The sequence below is a fragment of the Callithrix jacchus genome, chromosome 16 (assembly GCF_049354715.1).
Source record: "Callithrix jacchus isolate 240 chromosome 16, calJac240_pri, whole genome shotgun sequence".
NCBI classification, from domain to species: domain Eukaryota; kingdom Metazoa; phylum Chordata; class Mammalia; order Primates; family Cebidae; genus Callithrix; species Callithrix jacchus.
Window position 1 is genome coordinate 58,743,363 of NC_133517.1, and position 17,133 is coordinate 58,760,495.

Below are 17,133 nucleotides of genomic sequence, written 5' to 3' on the forward strand. Positions count from 1 at the left end.
TGTTCAATAAAAGAAGGTAAAAGGCTTGGCAGACCTTGGGAAATATGGGATTCCTCCTAAAGAAGAAATTCTTCTTCAGATGTTAACCTATAAGGGTGAATAAAAAGCAGCCACTAAAAATGTCATTTTCTACTCGTACCAGCTATTTAAAAAAGAAAAGGAAAAAAGAACCGAAATGTTGTCATTTTCCTGGAGAGGTAGCACAAGACTTCATAGTGCAAATGCATGTTGATACTTTGGAGTCCAGGCACTTGTGGACTCACAATGTAGTACTGCTGTGTCCTGAGAGGTCGTTCATTGTTTAGAGGGGGTCACATCAGCCCCTTGCATAGGACTGATTATGTAATGCATATAATACTCCATTAAGTTACAATAGAAACAGTTTTCCTGTGGCCAGCTCGTTCTCTCCCTGTAGGCACTCTTACACATCTAGCTGTGCTCTAAGGAGATAAATCAAGGAGCCATGCTGAAAGGAGAAAAAGATATGCACAAGTACATATCCATGTGTACTTTATAGGTGAGACTAGAAATGACACAGTGCTGTGCAGTGGGCTATAGAAATACATTATTGTACACCTCAATAATGCAACAGTATCCAATGATGCAAAATGTCATTTAGGAGAACTAATGACCTAGAGAATGAAGTCGATATTTTGTCCATTTTTAAAGCACGTTGCAAAATCTGTATACAATATGACCCCAGGGGTGTGTGTGTATGTGTGTGTGTGTGTGACTGAGAGAGAGGAGAGACAGAGAAATTAATGAGGGAGATGAACCCCTATTACTAACCACCAGTTGTCTGTGGGGGAGAAAGTTATGAGAATATTTATTTTCTCCCTTGTTTCTTTGTGTCTGTCTTTATTTCACAATAAGCTCCTCCATTGAAAGCACAGGCACACATGTAACGTGGCTACTGCACAAGGAAGAAAAGCAGTTTGGACGTAGCACAACACACAGCATCACAGAAGGGGTACAACCAGGCAGGCGTAGTTCATGTCTCCTTTCCGCCCCTTTCTGGCTCTGCCATCAGTTCTGAGCCTCCATCTCCCGACCTAAACATGGGGTTATGGTAGCCGCCACGTTCCGTGTCTTCTCCTGACCTAAAAATGGCGTTATGGTAGCCGCCACGTTCCATGACTTCTCTGTGATTTAACAGCACAGCACCTGGAACCTGGATGCTCAAATTCAGTAGCTACTTTCTTGTTTTAAGTTTTTAAATTAGTGTCATTTAATTGTGGCAAGAACACAACATGAAATCTACCCCCCTAACAAACTTTTAAGTGTGAAGTACAGTTCTGTGGACCATGGGCCTGGTGTGGGGCAGCAGATCTATAGAATGCATTCGTCTTACTTAACTGAGACTTACGCCCATTAACTGGCATCTCCCCATTTCCTCTCCCCCAACCCCTGGAAACAACTATTCTACTCTTTAATTCTCAGAATTTGACTGTTTTAGGTACTTTATATGTGGAATTACATAGTATTTGTCTTTTCTGCATCTGGCTTATTTCAATTAGCATAATATCATCCAGATGCATTCATGTTGTCAAAAAGACAATTTCCTTCTTTTAAAGGGCGAATAGCATTCTATTTGGTATTAAAAATAGAACTACTATATGATCTAGCAGTTCAACGTACCATGTTTTCTTTATCCATACATCCACTGATGGATATCTAAGTTATTTCCATATCTTGGCTATCATGAATTATGCTACTGTAAACATGGGAGTGTGGATCTCTCCATGAGAGCCTGATTTCAACTCTTTTGAATACTCAGAAGCAGAATTGCTAGATCATACAGTAGCTTTTTGTTTTTTTGTTTTCGTTTTTTTTTGAGACTGAGTCTCTCTCTGTCACCAGGCTGGGGTGCAATGGCATGATCTCAGCTCACTGCCTCCCAGGTTCAAGTGATTCTCCTGCCTCAGCCTCTCGAGTAGTTGGGATTACAGGTGCCTACCACCATACTGGCTACATTTTGCATTTTTAGGAGAGACAGGGTTTCACTATGTTGGCCAGGATGATCTGGATCTCTTGACCTTGTGATCCACCCGCCTTGGCCTCCCAAAGTGCTGGGATTACAGGCGTGAACCACCACACCCAGCCTATAGTTCTCTTTTTAATCTTTCTTTTGAGGAGCCACCATGCTGTTCTCCACAGGGGTGATGTCATCTGTGTTCCCCCAACAGTGTTCAACAGCTACTTTCATTGTTGCTGGCACGCTTGTTTCCAGTGGGCAGAGACCCAGCACAGGGTATGAAGAGGGTATCCAGGTATTCCTCCAGATCAGAAGCCAGGGCTGCCGGGGTTCTGGAGGTCAGAACACTCAGTCTGGGTGGTGGCTGCCAGGCAATACTGTGCAGCTTGTGACCTCTTTCCCATGTTCCTCTGGGATCAGCCTTTCCTCTCAACTAATGTGTCCTTCACATGTGTTCCTGCCACCAGGGAAGGACCGGCAGCCTCCTTCCTTCCTGTGGGCTGCAGGGCATGTCTGCCTCATTGGTTCTGGGGTGAGCTCACACTGGGCAGCAATGGATATCTATTCTCCCTTCTCCTGAAGGCACCTTCCTTGTGCCCAGCATCCTACCTGCAGCATCACATTCAAGGCTCTGATGCTGCAAGGGCATAGTTGTGGCCATGGAGACCTCCTCACATATTCAATGTTGGCAGGAGAGACAAGCAGCTGAATGGACCCTGGCACTCCTGGCTCTGTCCTTGGTTGGCATTTTCCTGTGGTTGGTATTTTTAGCAAAGTCTGAGTCTAGGTTCCACCATATATTAGCTGTGTGATTTGGAGTGAGTCACTTCCGTCTTTGGGTCTCTGCTTCCTCATCTGTACAGTGGAGGGGGTGGGATGAGATGATGCATAAAGGCCCTTTCAGGCAGCAGCTCTGACATTAGGGAATCAGCCCACCTCCAGCCTTTGTCTTCTAGGGCTCTTTTCCATAACTTGAAGTCTCTGCTTTTCTTGTGGAAATGAGGGGACCAGAGTGGGCCGAGAGGATTGATAGCACCTAGAGAGGGGAGAAGGCCACTCATGACTCATGCATTGGGACTAGGCTGGTACCAACTGGCTTCTTAGCTGACTGTTGTCTCCAAAGTAATTGCAGCATAGATTAGATGGAGTTTGGAGGTATTGGGTAGACCAGAGCTCTGGATGGGTCCAGGGATGGTAATACTCTTATTCTGGCTGTGTTTTGTATATATTTGCAATTGTAACTAACCACTGTGGCAATGTGCATTCATGTCTGCGTGTATCAGGTACCCTGCTAAGGATATTTCATACCCTCTCATCATTAAGACATGCTTCAGGGAAAGCACTGCTGTGCCCATTTCAAGGATGAGAAGAACACAGCACTGAGGTCAAGTGAACGGCACAAGGTCACACAGTATGTGCCCAGGAAACACAATCACTGATGGTTACTTAAATGAAGGGAAGCTATAGAGCCTATTGAATCACTCTTCTTTGGCAGCTAGGGAAACAGGCTTAGAGAAGGTGAGTGATCTTGGCTCATACACTGAATACAACAGTAACAACAACAGTATATCACATTGGTGATATGATGGATTGGTGAGTTTATCCATGAGAAGAGATAGCAAGGGGCCCGGCAAATGGAGCAACTTCAGAAAGATGGAGCAAGAATCAGGTCTGAGCTATTCTCCAAGTGTGAGGATCAGTTCAGGCACCGTCTTCATGTTAGTCCCATCAAAACAGGCTTAGTACTGTCACTTAGAAGGACACATGCTCTTTTCTCCCTGGGCCCATGGATCTGGGCATGAGAGCCCTGACATTCCCATGGCTGTGTTGCTGCCATGAAAGAAGCCAGATCAGAGAAGATGAAGCTGACCCTGAGAAGAAGCTCGGCCCTGAAACAGATCGGTTGCTGAGTAGAGAGCAGGCTCACCTCAGGTAGCTCTCCAGTGTCTCAGAGCTGCAAAGCAATGCATTTCCTGCCAGGGATCTTAGGTTTCTTTGTGAACAGTAGCTATTATTAATATTGCAGGTAGAGGTGTGCTGGGATGTCGATGGTGGTGGCCTTTCAGGCAGGGATTTGCCTAGACAAGGGCCTGGAGGTGGGACAGTGTTGGGCCCTGAAGAGACCCAATTTTCCTGGAGTGCACAGTAACAGAGGACATAGGAGTCTGAGGGCCTGATGGCTCTGATGGAGCCTGTACTACATCTTACAGATTGTCAGGGCCCCTGAGACCTGTTGGGAATGAAATGGGCAAAGTGTCCCGTAAAGCCATGCTTGGGTCAGCAACTAGGGACTCAGCATTTGGTAGAGGGAGAAAATACAATAATGACCATCACCCAAAAGTCCTTTCTTAAGCATTTTCACAGAAATCCATATGGCAATAAATAAAACTTCATATGGATTTTCTGCTCAGATTTCACAGTATGGTGCACCCGAAAAAAAAATCAGCAAGCAAATATAAGAAACTCAGCTAAATTTTACTGGGCTTGTTGAGTCAGCAGTAGATGGAATTTTGGGTCACAGAAACATCAGTTCATTGTCTTTTATGGTTTTCTTCCATTTTACTGGCACCATAAACCTGACAGGGGATGAACATGGTGAAAGATGAGTCTCTGAGCCAGAGAAGTACTCCAGGTTCTTCCAGCTTCCTGGGATGCAACCTTCTCAGAGCCTTAGCTCCATGTTCTAGATGGGATGCCAGGTACACAGGAAATCCACCTGAGAGTTCTGAAGTCATGGTGAGGGAGGGTCTTTGTGGGGTGGCTTGCTAAACAAATAAGATGCTAATTACCAAATGGAGAAAAAATCAAGGTGCCTGAAATTTCTTCACTCCAGATGTCTATATTTGGTTTACATACACTGTCCCGTTTGAAACACGTAAGTGCTCATGAGTTTGCATTTGACCTTAAATTGCCGCTGGTGTTATGCTGGTCTGTGTTACTTGGCAGATGGAATCCAGTGTGCTTGGTGTGCACATCCTGCAGGGCATGATGGGGCCCAGGGGATCCTTCCCCGGTATTTGTCTCCTGCCAATGCTGGGCTTATCTTTCCGTGGACATGCTCGGGATATCTCTGCCTCCCTGTCATTGATTCTTCCTCCTTGCATGCTCAGCATCCCCTTTTGCCTGCTGAAATCTTAGGGATGCTTCTAGTCCAGTCACCATCAAAGTGACCAGGCATTTTTGTGGGCATTGTCCTATTCGTTCCTGCCATGGATTGCAGGCAAAAGGCATCGTTATGCCCATTTCATGGAAAGGGGCACTGAGGCTTGGAAAAACATGCTTACACATACATGTGATTGATTTCATTGTAAAAGGCTATATGAGTATAAAATAGTTTATAATCAGCTCTGGCTTGCTCAAAATCATGGCAAGTACCTACTAAGGACCCAGTATGGTGCTGGGGAGCCAGGCAGGGACAGCTAATGGGGCATGAGCTTTGGAGAATGATTAACTCTTAAGAGTAAATGGGAGGGTGGGGACGTAGGGTGTTTAGAAAACAAAATCACTCTGACCACTGTATGGCTGATAGGTCATAGCCAGTGGAGAGAATATATGTTCCTATCAGTCCTGCTTTTCATTGGATGGGGGCCCTTTGAGTGACAGCCAGGTTTGCAGTCACAGAGAAGTCAGGTCTTCCCTTATCCCAACATAACAGACACACTTTGTGCTGTCCACACTCTTAAATAACGGGTCCTTCTCACCGGAACCAGGTTCTTTCTTCAGTGTCTTTCAAAGGCAGGCTATACTTGAAGTTGTGAGATAAGAAGATTGCTCAGAGGTAGAATTGGACTGTAGAGGGGGTGGAAGAATGAGGAGGGAGCTCTGCTCCACGACATGTGGATTTTCTTCTCGGGGCCTCTCTCCCAGAGTGTGACCCAGAAAGGTCTCTAGAAGCCATAAGACACTTCTACATATTAGGGGAACCATGGTCTGAAAGTGTGTGCTCCCAAAACTCATATGTTGAAATCCTAACCCCCAAGGTGATGGTATTGAGAGGTGGGGTTCTTGGGAGGTGATTGGGTCATGAGGGTACAGCCCTTATGAATGACTGGACTGGCCCTTATAGAAGAGATCCCAGGGAGCCCATTTGTCCTTTCCACCATGTGAGGTTACAGTGAAGACAGTCATCTGTGAACCAAAATGTAGGCCCTCACCTAACACCAAATCTGATGGCATCTTGGACTTTCCTGTCTCCAGAATAGCAAGAAACACATTTCAGCAGTTTACAAGCTACCCAGTTAGTGGTAGCCCCAAAACATTAAGGGGTTTCTGCCGCTGATGAAATATTTGCCATAAAGGGGGATAGCATGCACACTTTTTGATTTTTTAAAGTTGTCCCTGAAGGCATAAGATGGGCATGTTTTAACAATAGCAACAATGCAGCATGTATTGGCTAGCACTGGCGATTTTATCTGGAATGGTATAGTGACTTTGAAAAGGAAAAATCATAACATCAGTCTTTTATTGACCTCTTAGTGTTCCAGGCTATTCTGTTTATGAGCTTCAGCCCCTGACAGCCCTTTAAGAAGGCTGGGCTATGGCCAAGGTCACAGAGCTGCTTAGTAAGTGGGGCCGAGCCTGGGTCTGTCTGACACAGACACAAGAGTGGGGATCCCCCACTTTTGACCACAGCATTGGTCAGTGTCAGTTCCCTGCCCCTCCTTCAATGAGATGTGGATGTCTGGGAATTCTTGACCCTCAAAAACCTTGTGAGAATCAGCTTATTTTATATAAAGACTGCATTATCGAGCCTCTGAACCAGAAAACATAAATTATACATGTGTCTTTGTATTTGTGACACTTCTAAGATATAGATATATTTATGCCATTTGCTTCTAGCTCTAGGTCCCTTTCTCGTTGTTCATGGCTGGCTTAATCAGCACCCCCATCTCCTATTCTTAGCCTGTGCATTAATGTGCATTATTCATGGTTATCGAGTTGGATAACTGTGGTTGAGTGCCTTCTATTTTTACAATAATTAAAGGGTTTAAGGGGAAATTAGTTTAGCTGCCTATGTGCCCTCAAATAGCCTTGTAGGTTAAGGGCAAAATGCCCAGAGTTAGAATAAATAGAGGTGCTGCAGGCCCTGTCCATGGTGCTGAAGGACACACTGGGGAAGTTCTGAAGTTCACAGGCCCCAGGCAGAGCTGGGATAGGAGTCTGCATTTTTCCTTTAGCTCCATCTGACATTCAGGTGCTTGCCAAGTCTAATGGACCAGCCACAAAACCAAGAGTTTCATACAAGAGAGTCAGAACATTTATGGGAAGGGTAAATGCTGGACTCCTGAACTGGGAGGGCAGGGGAAGCTCAGGGTGCAGACCCTGGTTACAGACTTGCTGAATCTAGACCTTGACTGAGTCACTTAGTAGCTGTGTAACAATGGGTCAGTTACTTAGCCCTGTAACCCTTGCTTTCCTCATCTATAAATTAACAACTATAATAGTACTTGCCTTGGAGGGTTGCTGCGAGGTTTAAATGAGCTAATGAAAATAGATGACTTATGTTAGTAAAAAGTGATCATAAACATTAAGCATAATTACCATTACACCAGCATAGTGTTTCATTTTTTATAAACCAAATGACGTCTTCTGTGCTCTCAGCATTAATGAGATCTTATTCCCAGAGGCGACCAGCAGCTGCAAAATGTCAGAGTTCTTCAGCCTCTGAGAAGGACTTCTGTAACTCCTAAACCCTCAGGAATCCTAGAGAGTGTTATTAGAAAGCAGGTTCCAGGAGGCCAACATGAAGGACCTTCCCTTTCTTTAATTTACCTAAAGGAATTCATAGATCATCTACAAATCATACTAGTACCTCGTATTTGCAAGCACTTGCTATCTGCTAGGATTCACGTGTGTGCTATTTAGTTTAACTTTCATAGCAAATATTGCTGTCCTTGTTTTATAGCCTATTTATATATAATGAAAATTCCTCTGGGACCAGGTACAGGTGACTTAACCTCTTCATGGGGATGAGCCAGGATTTGAGTTCATGTTTTCAGACTTCACAGCCTGCATTTGTCTGTGCTGACAACTGGTTATCAAACTTGTGACAACATCCAAATCACCTGGAGGACATGTTAAGCCAACTGGCTAGACTCCACTCCCAGACCATCTGATTCATTATGTCTGGGGTGGGGTCCGAGAAGTTGCCCTTTTAACACAACCCCACGTGGGGTTGATGCAGCTGGCCCATCATCACTACCCAGCATATTCCTAAGACCCCACTAAAAAGCCTACTCTCTCTTCTACCAAATGGATAAAGAATATTAGTGCCAGCATCTCCAGCAATGCAACAATCTTTTTGTTTACATTTAGAAATAAGGCCTGATATTTAATCAGCCAAAAGAGCAGCAGAAATATTTGTTCTCCCCTTTCTCTGTGTCTTAGTTGAGGAGGTAACAGGATGATCCCTGGGGCTCTGGATGCTGACAAGTTGGGTGTGGGCAGATGGATAATTTCCTCCTAGATAGTTGCCCCATGATATGCCTCCAAATGAGGTCATGGAGGAAGTGAATGTGTATGTGGTGGAGGGAGAGGCAGGGGCAGAAAAGAGGTCAGAGCCTGGACTTGGAACCAAACCCTGATTTGGGTCACAACGGCCATTGTGAACACAGGGAAGCCCCTCTTTTCTGAACCATGGTTATCTTCTTCAGTGTATCTCACTCATTGTCATTCTCTTATACCCCAAGTGTCCATTTTCTTTTTGTAGGTGGAAAATAGAGGCTTGGATAGTCTACCCAAAATAATAGTATCTGAGGCTTGTTTCGAATTTCCCTGTATACGAAGCATTTTCAAAGTATTTTCTCTAGGCTTCTTACCAGCCACCTTGAGCCAGAGGCACTCCTCTTCCTTGTGTCTTCTCCTTTCCAGGGAAGGAGCTAAGACACAGGAGGGGAATGAGTTTGTTCTGCTCTGCTAATGTGAGACGGTGGCTGCATGAAGATCAGACCCTCTCCTCACAGCCTAGGCTTTTCTTTCCTCTCTTTCTCTCTCTTCTTTGCTTCCTTCCTGCTCTTTTCTTTCTTTTTCTTTTTTTCTTCTGTGCTTTATTGTAGATCCTTAGCTTTACATATTCTTTTAAAGATCATTCTATGCCTGACCTTGCCAATTTGGGGAGGACTTCCAGTCTTTTCCCAACTCCTCTCCCTGACCCATCCCATGCACTTGGATGAGTGTTCTTAGTTTTCGAGAGATACAATGGAAGACCTCACATTGCAATAATACTTTGTAGTCTGCAAATTATGTCTACATTTAATGCTCATCTGAAAGCATGTAAACCTGTACTTTAGAAATGATGAGACTTAGGCTCATAGAGGTTAAATGACTTTCCTGGTGGAAGGTGAACAGGAAGCCCAGGGTTGTAACTTTACCTTTTCAAAGCTGCTATAGGCATCTGATGGTGAGTCTAGCTGGGGGATTTTGGAAGGTCTATCACAGTGACATGGTGAGGGTGTTTTGTAATGTTAAGAATTGATGATACTAATCTTAATACTAATGAAATATTTGTGTTAGGTTGACTTTCTCTTGGGGCAAAGTTTTCATAGGGCAGGAATCATTCTAGTGAAATGCCTCAATCTCAGAATGACTTGAGGAGGGACATTTCTTAAAATCTATCTATTGGCAGTGCTGACTTGGTTATCTTAACCATGTAAAAAAAGATTCAAAAAGAGATGTTACCATCTCTGACCCATAACATATTTACTTCTATAGAGACCTCTAGTTTGGTTCTTAGAATACACAGTAAGGGTGGCCACATCTCTGAACAAAGCAGAAAGGGCTTTTTTCTACTATGTCAGCCATCTAAAACTAACATGTTTAGTTCTCCATGTCTTTGGGAAGCACAAATTCTGAAAGTAGATGGACAATTCCTATTTACAGATGAAGACCAAGACTCAGCATTTCACCAGCTTGGCCAAAGTCATCAGTACTTCGTGATGGGGCGGCAGGGAGGGTGGGGGTGGACAATGTGAAGCTGTGGCTCACTGGCTCTCAGGACTATATTACCTCTCTACCACACCCTGCTGTTTACTTTGTTTCTGGGGCTTAGATACCCCCATAAGATGAATTTTAAAGAAAGTCTTTCATTCCCTTACAAGTCCATAAGGCTCTAGAAAGAATTGAAGCACACATGGCCCTGTGGACACTCTGTGAAGCCAGACACCAGAAGTGCAGAGGTGATTTAGTCCTGCTCCACATCTCACAGAGCTTCCGTCTTGTGGATGAGAAAAATTCACACAGATATCTACTGGACATCATCTGACAGAACCAAAAAGGCTAGAGAACTGACAACTGGGAGGAGAGGCCAAGGAGCCCTGCTGCCGCCTCTTTCATTCCTGAGGCAGGAGCCCATCTCATCAAGATGTTCCTCCCTCTGCATTCAGCTGCAGGGTTTCCCAACCCTCGGGAGCCAGAAAACAGACTGGTCATTCGAGGACCTGCCATCATAAGTGGGTAGCTGACACCTCAGGCAAGTCACCCTAAGGCCTGATTGTGGAGGGAGGTACCATCTAGCACATGCCCTCAGAGGCAGTTCTCCTCCTTTTCTGATGTTCCCTGCTATTGGAAAATCTGTAATTGATTTCTAGGGTTGTAGGGATGTGGCTCATGTGCTGGTGTCTCTGCCATCAGGAAATGGTTATACCATTTGCCCAGGTTAGTGCAGGAGGCAGGTAGGGGTCAGAGCATGGACCTCGGAGACACAGGCTATGTGGGGAGCTGAGCCTACTCTGTTGCTCACCACCATCTCCTGGCTCCATGCAAAGCTTCTCCACCTGTGAGGCAGTCAAAGGAGTATTCCTTCTGGTATTCCCACAGGAGCAGGGCTGGTGGAGGCTGAAGAGGAAGGGCAGGATCCCTGGAAAGGGAGAGCTAAGGCTGGATGCTTAGGTGGGAACTACCCCAACCTGCCCCCCTCTGCCATGTAGACTCCTGGGTAGCCATGAGAAAATCACGCCCCCTCCCTGTGCCCAGTGTGCTTGAATGTAGCCTGAGGATAGCAACATGTAGCTTGCAGGGCTGCCCAGCAACCAGGGAACTTTGGTGAGTCTGGACACTACTAACTGTGGTGAAGACATTTGGAAGCACACACTAGGGCCTGGAGTCTGGCTCTTCCACAGCACTGTAACTTTGGGCAGATTGAATAATCTAACCTAATCAGCTCTAATCAGATGATTAGATTAGAGCAGATCAGCTGTCTGTGCTTTTGTTTCATAAACACTGAAGTGGAGATGATGATTCTGTCTCTTTCACAGAGCTGTTGTGGGCAGGTGTTGAATGCAGTGTTGGATGTAAAGTGTTCAGTGCCTGGCGCCTTGTAGATGTGAAATAGATAAACTGTCCTCAGCAACATCTGTCATATCACATTAACACACTATTATTCATATTATTTTCACAGTTGGTTCTGCCATTATTAAACATGTGTTTAATTGGTGTTTTATGCTGTAGAAATCACCTCCTCCTATACTGGTTACCACTTTCAATCTCAGATTTTAAAATTTAAATTCCAAAACAGCCAAATGGGGAAGTGACTCAAGGGGAGAGGAGGTGACTCCTCATTTGCCGATGTGTAACTGGAGGCTGAGAAAGCACCTGCCATGACAGCATTTCCCAAGAAAGATGCTCATGATAGTTTAACTTACAAAAGCAACCCACTGGTCCCCACTTTTCCCTGGAAACAACTGATGACAGAAATCCCCCATCCTTCTCACTGAACAATCTTTTCTTTTGTGAAATATCCCCAAATCACTCAACTGCCCCTTTGTATCTAGCCAAGGATGGACAGGTATATTAGACTTAGAATGTCTCCTGCCTTCCAAAAATCCCACTTAAATATAACACTTGCTAATCTGAGACTGTCTTAGTATTTCCTTTTTTAACCATAGAAATAAGGTTGAGTCTCTAATACCTTTGAACCCACTGCTGAAATGAAAGCAATGGTAGCCTGGTCTCCATCACAAGTTTAAAAATAAACAGCCCTTGTTCATTTTGTCTTGGACCTAGTTTTGGCCTAGATGAAGCTCTGAGAAGCAGCAGCCTCTCTCCCTGCACAGGCTCTACACTTTGAGAAACAGAAGCTCCTCCCATGCCCTTGAAAAGGGTTCAGTAGGGCAGGGCCTCATGAAGAATCATCAACAAGGGCATGAGTAAGCCTTCAAGAAAACCCACTGTAAAGGAACTTGCTTCACTTGGTTTAACGCTACATTTCACAAAGTTGTTTGATCAAAGAATCCCCAACCTTCCTGCTTCCATAAAGCATGGTTACTGCAAATCAGATTCTTCTTATCTGGAGGAGACTTTGGAAATGCTCTGTGAAGCACCTAGGGGTACTTTAATACTTACAAGAACTTTTCATAATGGCCCTGTGCGATGGTTCAGGCTGAGTGTCAACTTGATTGGCTTGAAGGATACACAGCATTGCTCCTGGGTGTGTCTGGGAAGGTGCTGCCAAAGGAGATGAACATTTGAGTCGGTGGCTGGGAGAGGCAAACCCACCCTCAATCTGGGTGCACACGATCAAATCAGCTGCCAGCACAGCTAGAATATAAAGCAGGCAGAAAAATATGAAAGGAGAGATGGGTCTAGCCTCCCAGCCTACATCTTTCTCCCATGCTAGATGCTTCCTGCCTTGGAACATTGCACTCCAAATTCCTCAGTTTTGGAACTCAAACTGGCTCTCCTTGCTCTTCAGCCTGCAGATGGCCTATTGTGGGACCTTATGATCTTCTGATTGTTACTTAATAAACTCCCCTTTGAACATACATATATATATCTTTCCATTAGTTCTGTCCCTCTAGAGAACCCTAGCACACTATGATTGTCCCCATTTTACAGAAAATAAAGCTAAAATGAGACTCAGAGAGTAAACAATTTGCCCAACAGTACCCACCCTCCTGTAAATGAGGGCTGCAGGAGTGGTGTTTGGCCTGCCCAGTCCATGAATGCCAGCTCACTAGACTGCCTTGCTGGAGACATCCCCTCTGTCAGGCCTCACCCACATGAACTTACTACCCCTCAGGGCCCAGGATTAGACCCTCCTGGTCCCCAGCCTGAGAACCACAAACAACTTATAAGCGAATCAGTGTTGCATCTGTGCACAGTCCCTTTGTCTCCACTGTTGACTCGTCAGGTAAGGGCAGCAGAGCAAATCTGTGTGGCTATCCCCAGAGACCTCTGATGCACACAGCCGCTGGCAAAGGTATTCTTTCCCAGGCCACAGGTGCACTGGTGAGGTGCTTCCATTGGATTCCTCTATCATTGTGGGCCTGGGTCTCTGGGAGAACAGACAGTACCAGGAAGCCCAATTCTGTCCCCACAGCAGAGCGTGGGCGCTTTCATTTACCAAACCTCTCCTCACCTGCAGCCATCCTGCCACTGGTAGCAATATCCACACTTCACACTGGAGGCCAGTGGGACCCTGAGCCTTCTAGGGTGTGTTTAAGGTCTCACAGCCAAGACCAGGCACAGTGGCTCACTCCTGTAATCGTAGCACTTTGGGAGGCCAACAGGTGGATTGCCTGAGCTCAGGAGCTCAAGACCAGCCTGAACAACATTGTGAAACCCTGTCTGTACAAAAAAATACAAAAATTAGCTAGGTGTGATGGTGTGTACATGTAGTCTCAGCTATACAGGAGGCTCTCTTGAGCCCCAGAGGTCAAGGCTGTGTGAGCCGTGTTCATGCCACTGCACTCCAGTTTGGATGACAGAATGAGATCATGTCTCAAAAAAAGGTCTCACAGCCAGGAAGGTCTAGAGCTGAGATGGACTTATGTCTGTCTCACGCCATGGCCAGAGGCATCTGTCTGTCAGTCTTTCTCTTCAGTATCACGCTGACTTCGACAGAATGTTGAGGCCATGGAAGGCACTTCAAAGAGATTTTAAAAGCCTGTGTGTGCATGCATGTTTGTAGATAAAGTCTACAAGACATATATCTGATATGCTTTGAGAAAATAATACATATCTCATAGGATTATGATGAGTAAATCAGATGTAAATCAGAGTAAATCATATGTGGAAATATACTTCAGCACATAGTGTTTTGTAAACTTTAACTAGAGATTCAAGTTTTCATTCATTCACTGCATATCCAGCACCCTCACTGTATAAATGGCAACAGCCCAGGGAGAGGCGCAGCCTTGCTTAACACCACACAGACACTGATGGAGAGCTGGGAGCAGGGCGGGAGGTCTCCGGCTGGATCCTTTGATTGGCACCAAGTGGTGTTGGAGCTGGTGGGATCTTAGAGGGGCTGGAGTTCCCTGTTTCTAAATTGCCTCCCATACCTTCTCCAGGAAGTATGTGGAATAGAAAGGGGGTGAGGAGCTGGTCTAGCCCCCTACTTTCCACAGCTCCTCTGTGTTTATGCATGAGATTCCTTAGAAGGAGTTTTGTCCCCGCTAAAATTAAAACAATTTGAATACCTTTTCTGGTCCACTGGTTCCCAACCAGGAGGGATTTTGCCACCCAGGAGGTGTTCGGCAATATCTGAAGACATTTTTGGGTTGTCATCCCTGGTGGGTGCAGCTGAGCATCCTTCGGGGCACAGCTCAGTCCCATAGCAAAGGATTATCCAGCCTGATGACAATGGTGCCAAGGTCAAGAGCCCCGCTGCAGCCCGATCCTCTACTTTACACATATGACACCGAACCCAGAGCAAAGAAGGGGCATACTTCCAGCTAGGTAGGGCTGTGGACCAGAGCTGCTCACTCCCATGGCAGGTGCATACAGATCACCTGGGTATGTGGCTATAATGTGGACGATGATGTAGATCAGATGTGAAACCTGGGAATCTGCATTTTATACTATCCCAGGTGATACCCATGCTGCAGGCTTGCAGACCAGTGTTTGAGTAGCAGTCTTGGCCACAGTTTCCATCCTTTCCTGGTGTGTGCTCTGCTGCACCAGCGTTCTAAGAGGCTGTGTCAGTCATTCTGTACTAATGGCTATTCTCTTTTTCTGGTTCTAGGGTTCCATGGGCCTGCCCGGCCCCCCTGGGAGAGATGGCAGCAAAGGCATGAGAGTAAGTCCTGTCCTTCTGCCCTGGCTCATAAGGCAGCACTGGGCTGGTGACCTCCTGGTCAGAGCCCTGTGTCCTCAAGTGGGTGACATTGCCAGGGCCAGGCTTACACGGGGACTTATTTGTCTAGATCCCAGATCCCAGGAGTTCACCCTAATAGCTGTGACAAGACCAGCAGCAGCTTTGCCCCTGGGTCCTGCCTGCCTATCCTTGGAAATGATCTTCTCATTTAGTTAACAAGTGGTTCTGCAAGGCAGCCTTGTTATCCCCCACACCTAGACTTGGAACTGGCCCCAGTGTGGCAAAGGAATTACTTAAGACCCCAGATTGTAGCTAGAAGAGTCTGAGTGAGACCCAAGCAGCATCCGACACCCTGTGTGGCCAGCCAGCTTTCAGATCATTACCCCAAATCCCACCTCTTCATCTCACCTGCCTCTGAGCTATGACACCCTCCAGCAACCCAAGCTCAAAGTGATCTCAGCTCTGGTGGGTCAGTCTCCTCTCCACAAAGCATCCAAGTGAACATTAGTTCTGCATCCTTCACCTCTCTGATCCCTTCACCATGTTCAGCCACATATGATCAGCTCTCTGAGAGGGAACCTGGCTTGTGAGCAGTGCTCAGGTCCACAGCTGGCAGCAGTTCGGGACAGGTGGTCTCAACTCCTGGAGACAAGAGAGAAAGGAAAGTTCCATGGAGCCTGGACTCTCTTCTCGCTCCACTCTAGATGGCCAGCATCCTTTCTGTGAAGAAGCCATCGGGGTGGTGCCAGTTTTTATACTTTCCCCTGCTCTCTCCAGATTTAATTTTGTTGGCTTCCAGCCACAGGAGTGAGTGGGAGCGGAGGTAATATTGTGTGGCTGGGCATGGTGGCTCACACCTGTAATCCCAGTTCTTTGCGAGACTGAAGCAGGAGGATCGCTTGAGACTCAGAGTTCAAAACTAGCCTAGGCAACAAAGTGAGACTCTATCTCTACAAAAAATTAAACAACCTGGTACAGTGATGCATGCCTGTAGTCCAGGCCACTTGGAGGCCTGAGGTGGGAGGATCACCTGAGCCAAGTATTTTGAGGTTATAATGAATGAGCTATGATTGTGCCACTGCACTCCAGTCTGGGAGACAGAATCAGACCCTGTTTCTAAAGAAAAAAAAATACTGTGTGCGGAGCAGGTCAGCTTCTGAGGAGAGCCTGGGCCCTGCTCACTGGGGGTTACTTTGTTTCTGTGATGAGTTCTGAGCTGCAGGAAGCAGAGGCCCTGGGAGGCTGTGGGCTGCTCTGTGTGCCTGGACCTGTGTCCCATTGCTGATGACTTCGTGCTGTTGTGTTTGTTCAGGGGGAGCCAGGAGAGCTGGGAGAGCCAGGGCTGCCGGGTGAGGTCGGCATGCGGGTAAGTGTTGCTATGAGCTGGACCCTTCTGATGCTCGCAGGGATAAGTCCCAGTGCAAAGCCAATTGCTTTAGGTGTAGAAGAAATGCTCAGATAGTTTCCCTGCCTCCCCTTCTCATATAGCTGCATGCACATTTGTGTGTGTATATCCACATATAAGTGATTTTTCCTAAATGTTTACAAAAGTGTGTTTATATCATACTTGGTCATTTATCTTTGCCATTTAACAAGAGATGAAAAGCATCTTTCTGTGTAAATACAGATGGGCCCCATATGCTCTCTTAATCAATGCATAGAATTGGATGTATTGGATGTATCCAATCATATATGGATATATTGTAATATGTCACATTCATATGGAGGTATTGTAATGCACAACATTCCCCTATTTGTGGTCCTGAAGACTATACTAATGTCATTCGTTTTCCACTAAAATTAATGAAGCACTGAATGCATGCATGTGTACATTTGGGTGTTCCTCCTTATCTACTATATTTTTATTACAGTAGGCTAGATTAAAAATTGGGATGCCCTTGGTGGAATGAATGCACATTGTTATTTTAGCAGCCGTTCATAGGTATTTCCAAGCTAGTTGTTCAGAGGCAATAGCATTGCACGGTCTGGGTAGTGGAGGCGGCTCTAGGTCTGTGGACTTCTGGGCTCTGTGTCGGGACCTGTCCAGGCTGTACTGAGCCCATGGCAAAGTGCAAATGATGAGCCACAGGAATCAGTTGCAGAAGCTGTGAACGTATCAGGCCTG

The 17,133-nt window shown here is 45.9% G+C and overlaps 1 protein-coding gene across 1 annotated transcript in view; it reads left to right on the forward strand.

Annotated features, from left to right (window-relative positions):
- Positions 1 to 17,133, forward strand: part of COL22A1 (collagen type XXII alpha 1 chain) — a 332,005-nt gene that overhangs the window by 116,923 nt on the left and 197,949 nt on the right. The window contains exons 13-14 of the mRNA XM_008983195.5: positions 14,937 to 14,990; positions 16,321 to 16,374. Coding sequence (XP_008981443.1) covers positions 14,937 to 14,990; positions 16,321 to 16,374 — 108 coding nt within the window. The remainder of the gene's footprint in view (positions 1 to 14,936; positions 14,991 to 16,320; positions 16,375 to 17,133) is intronic.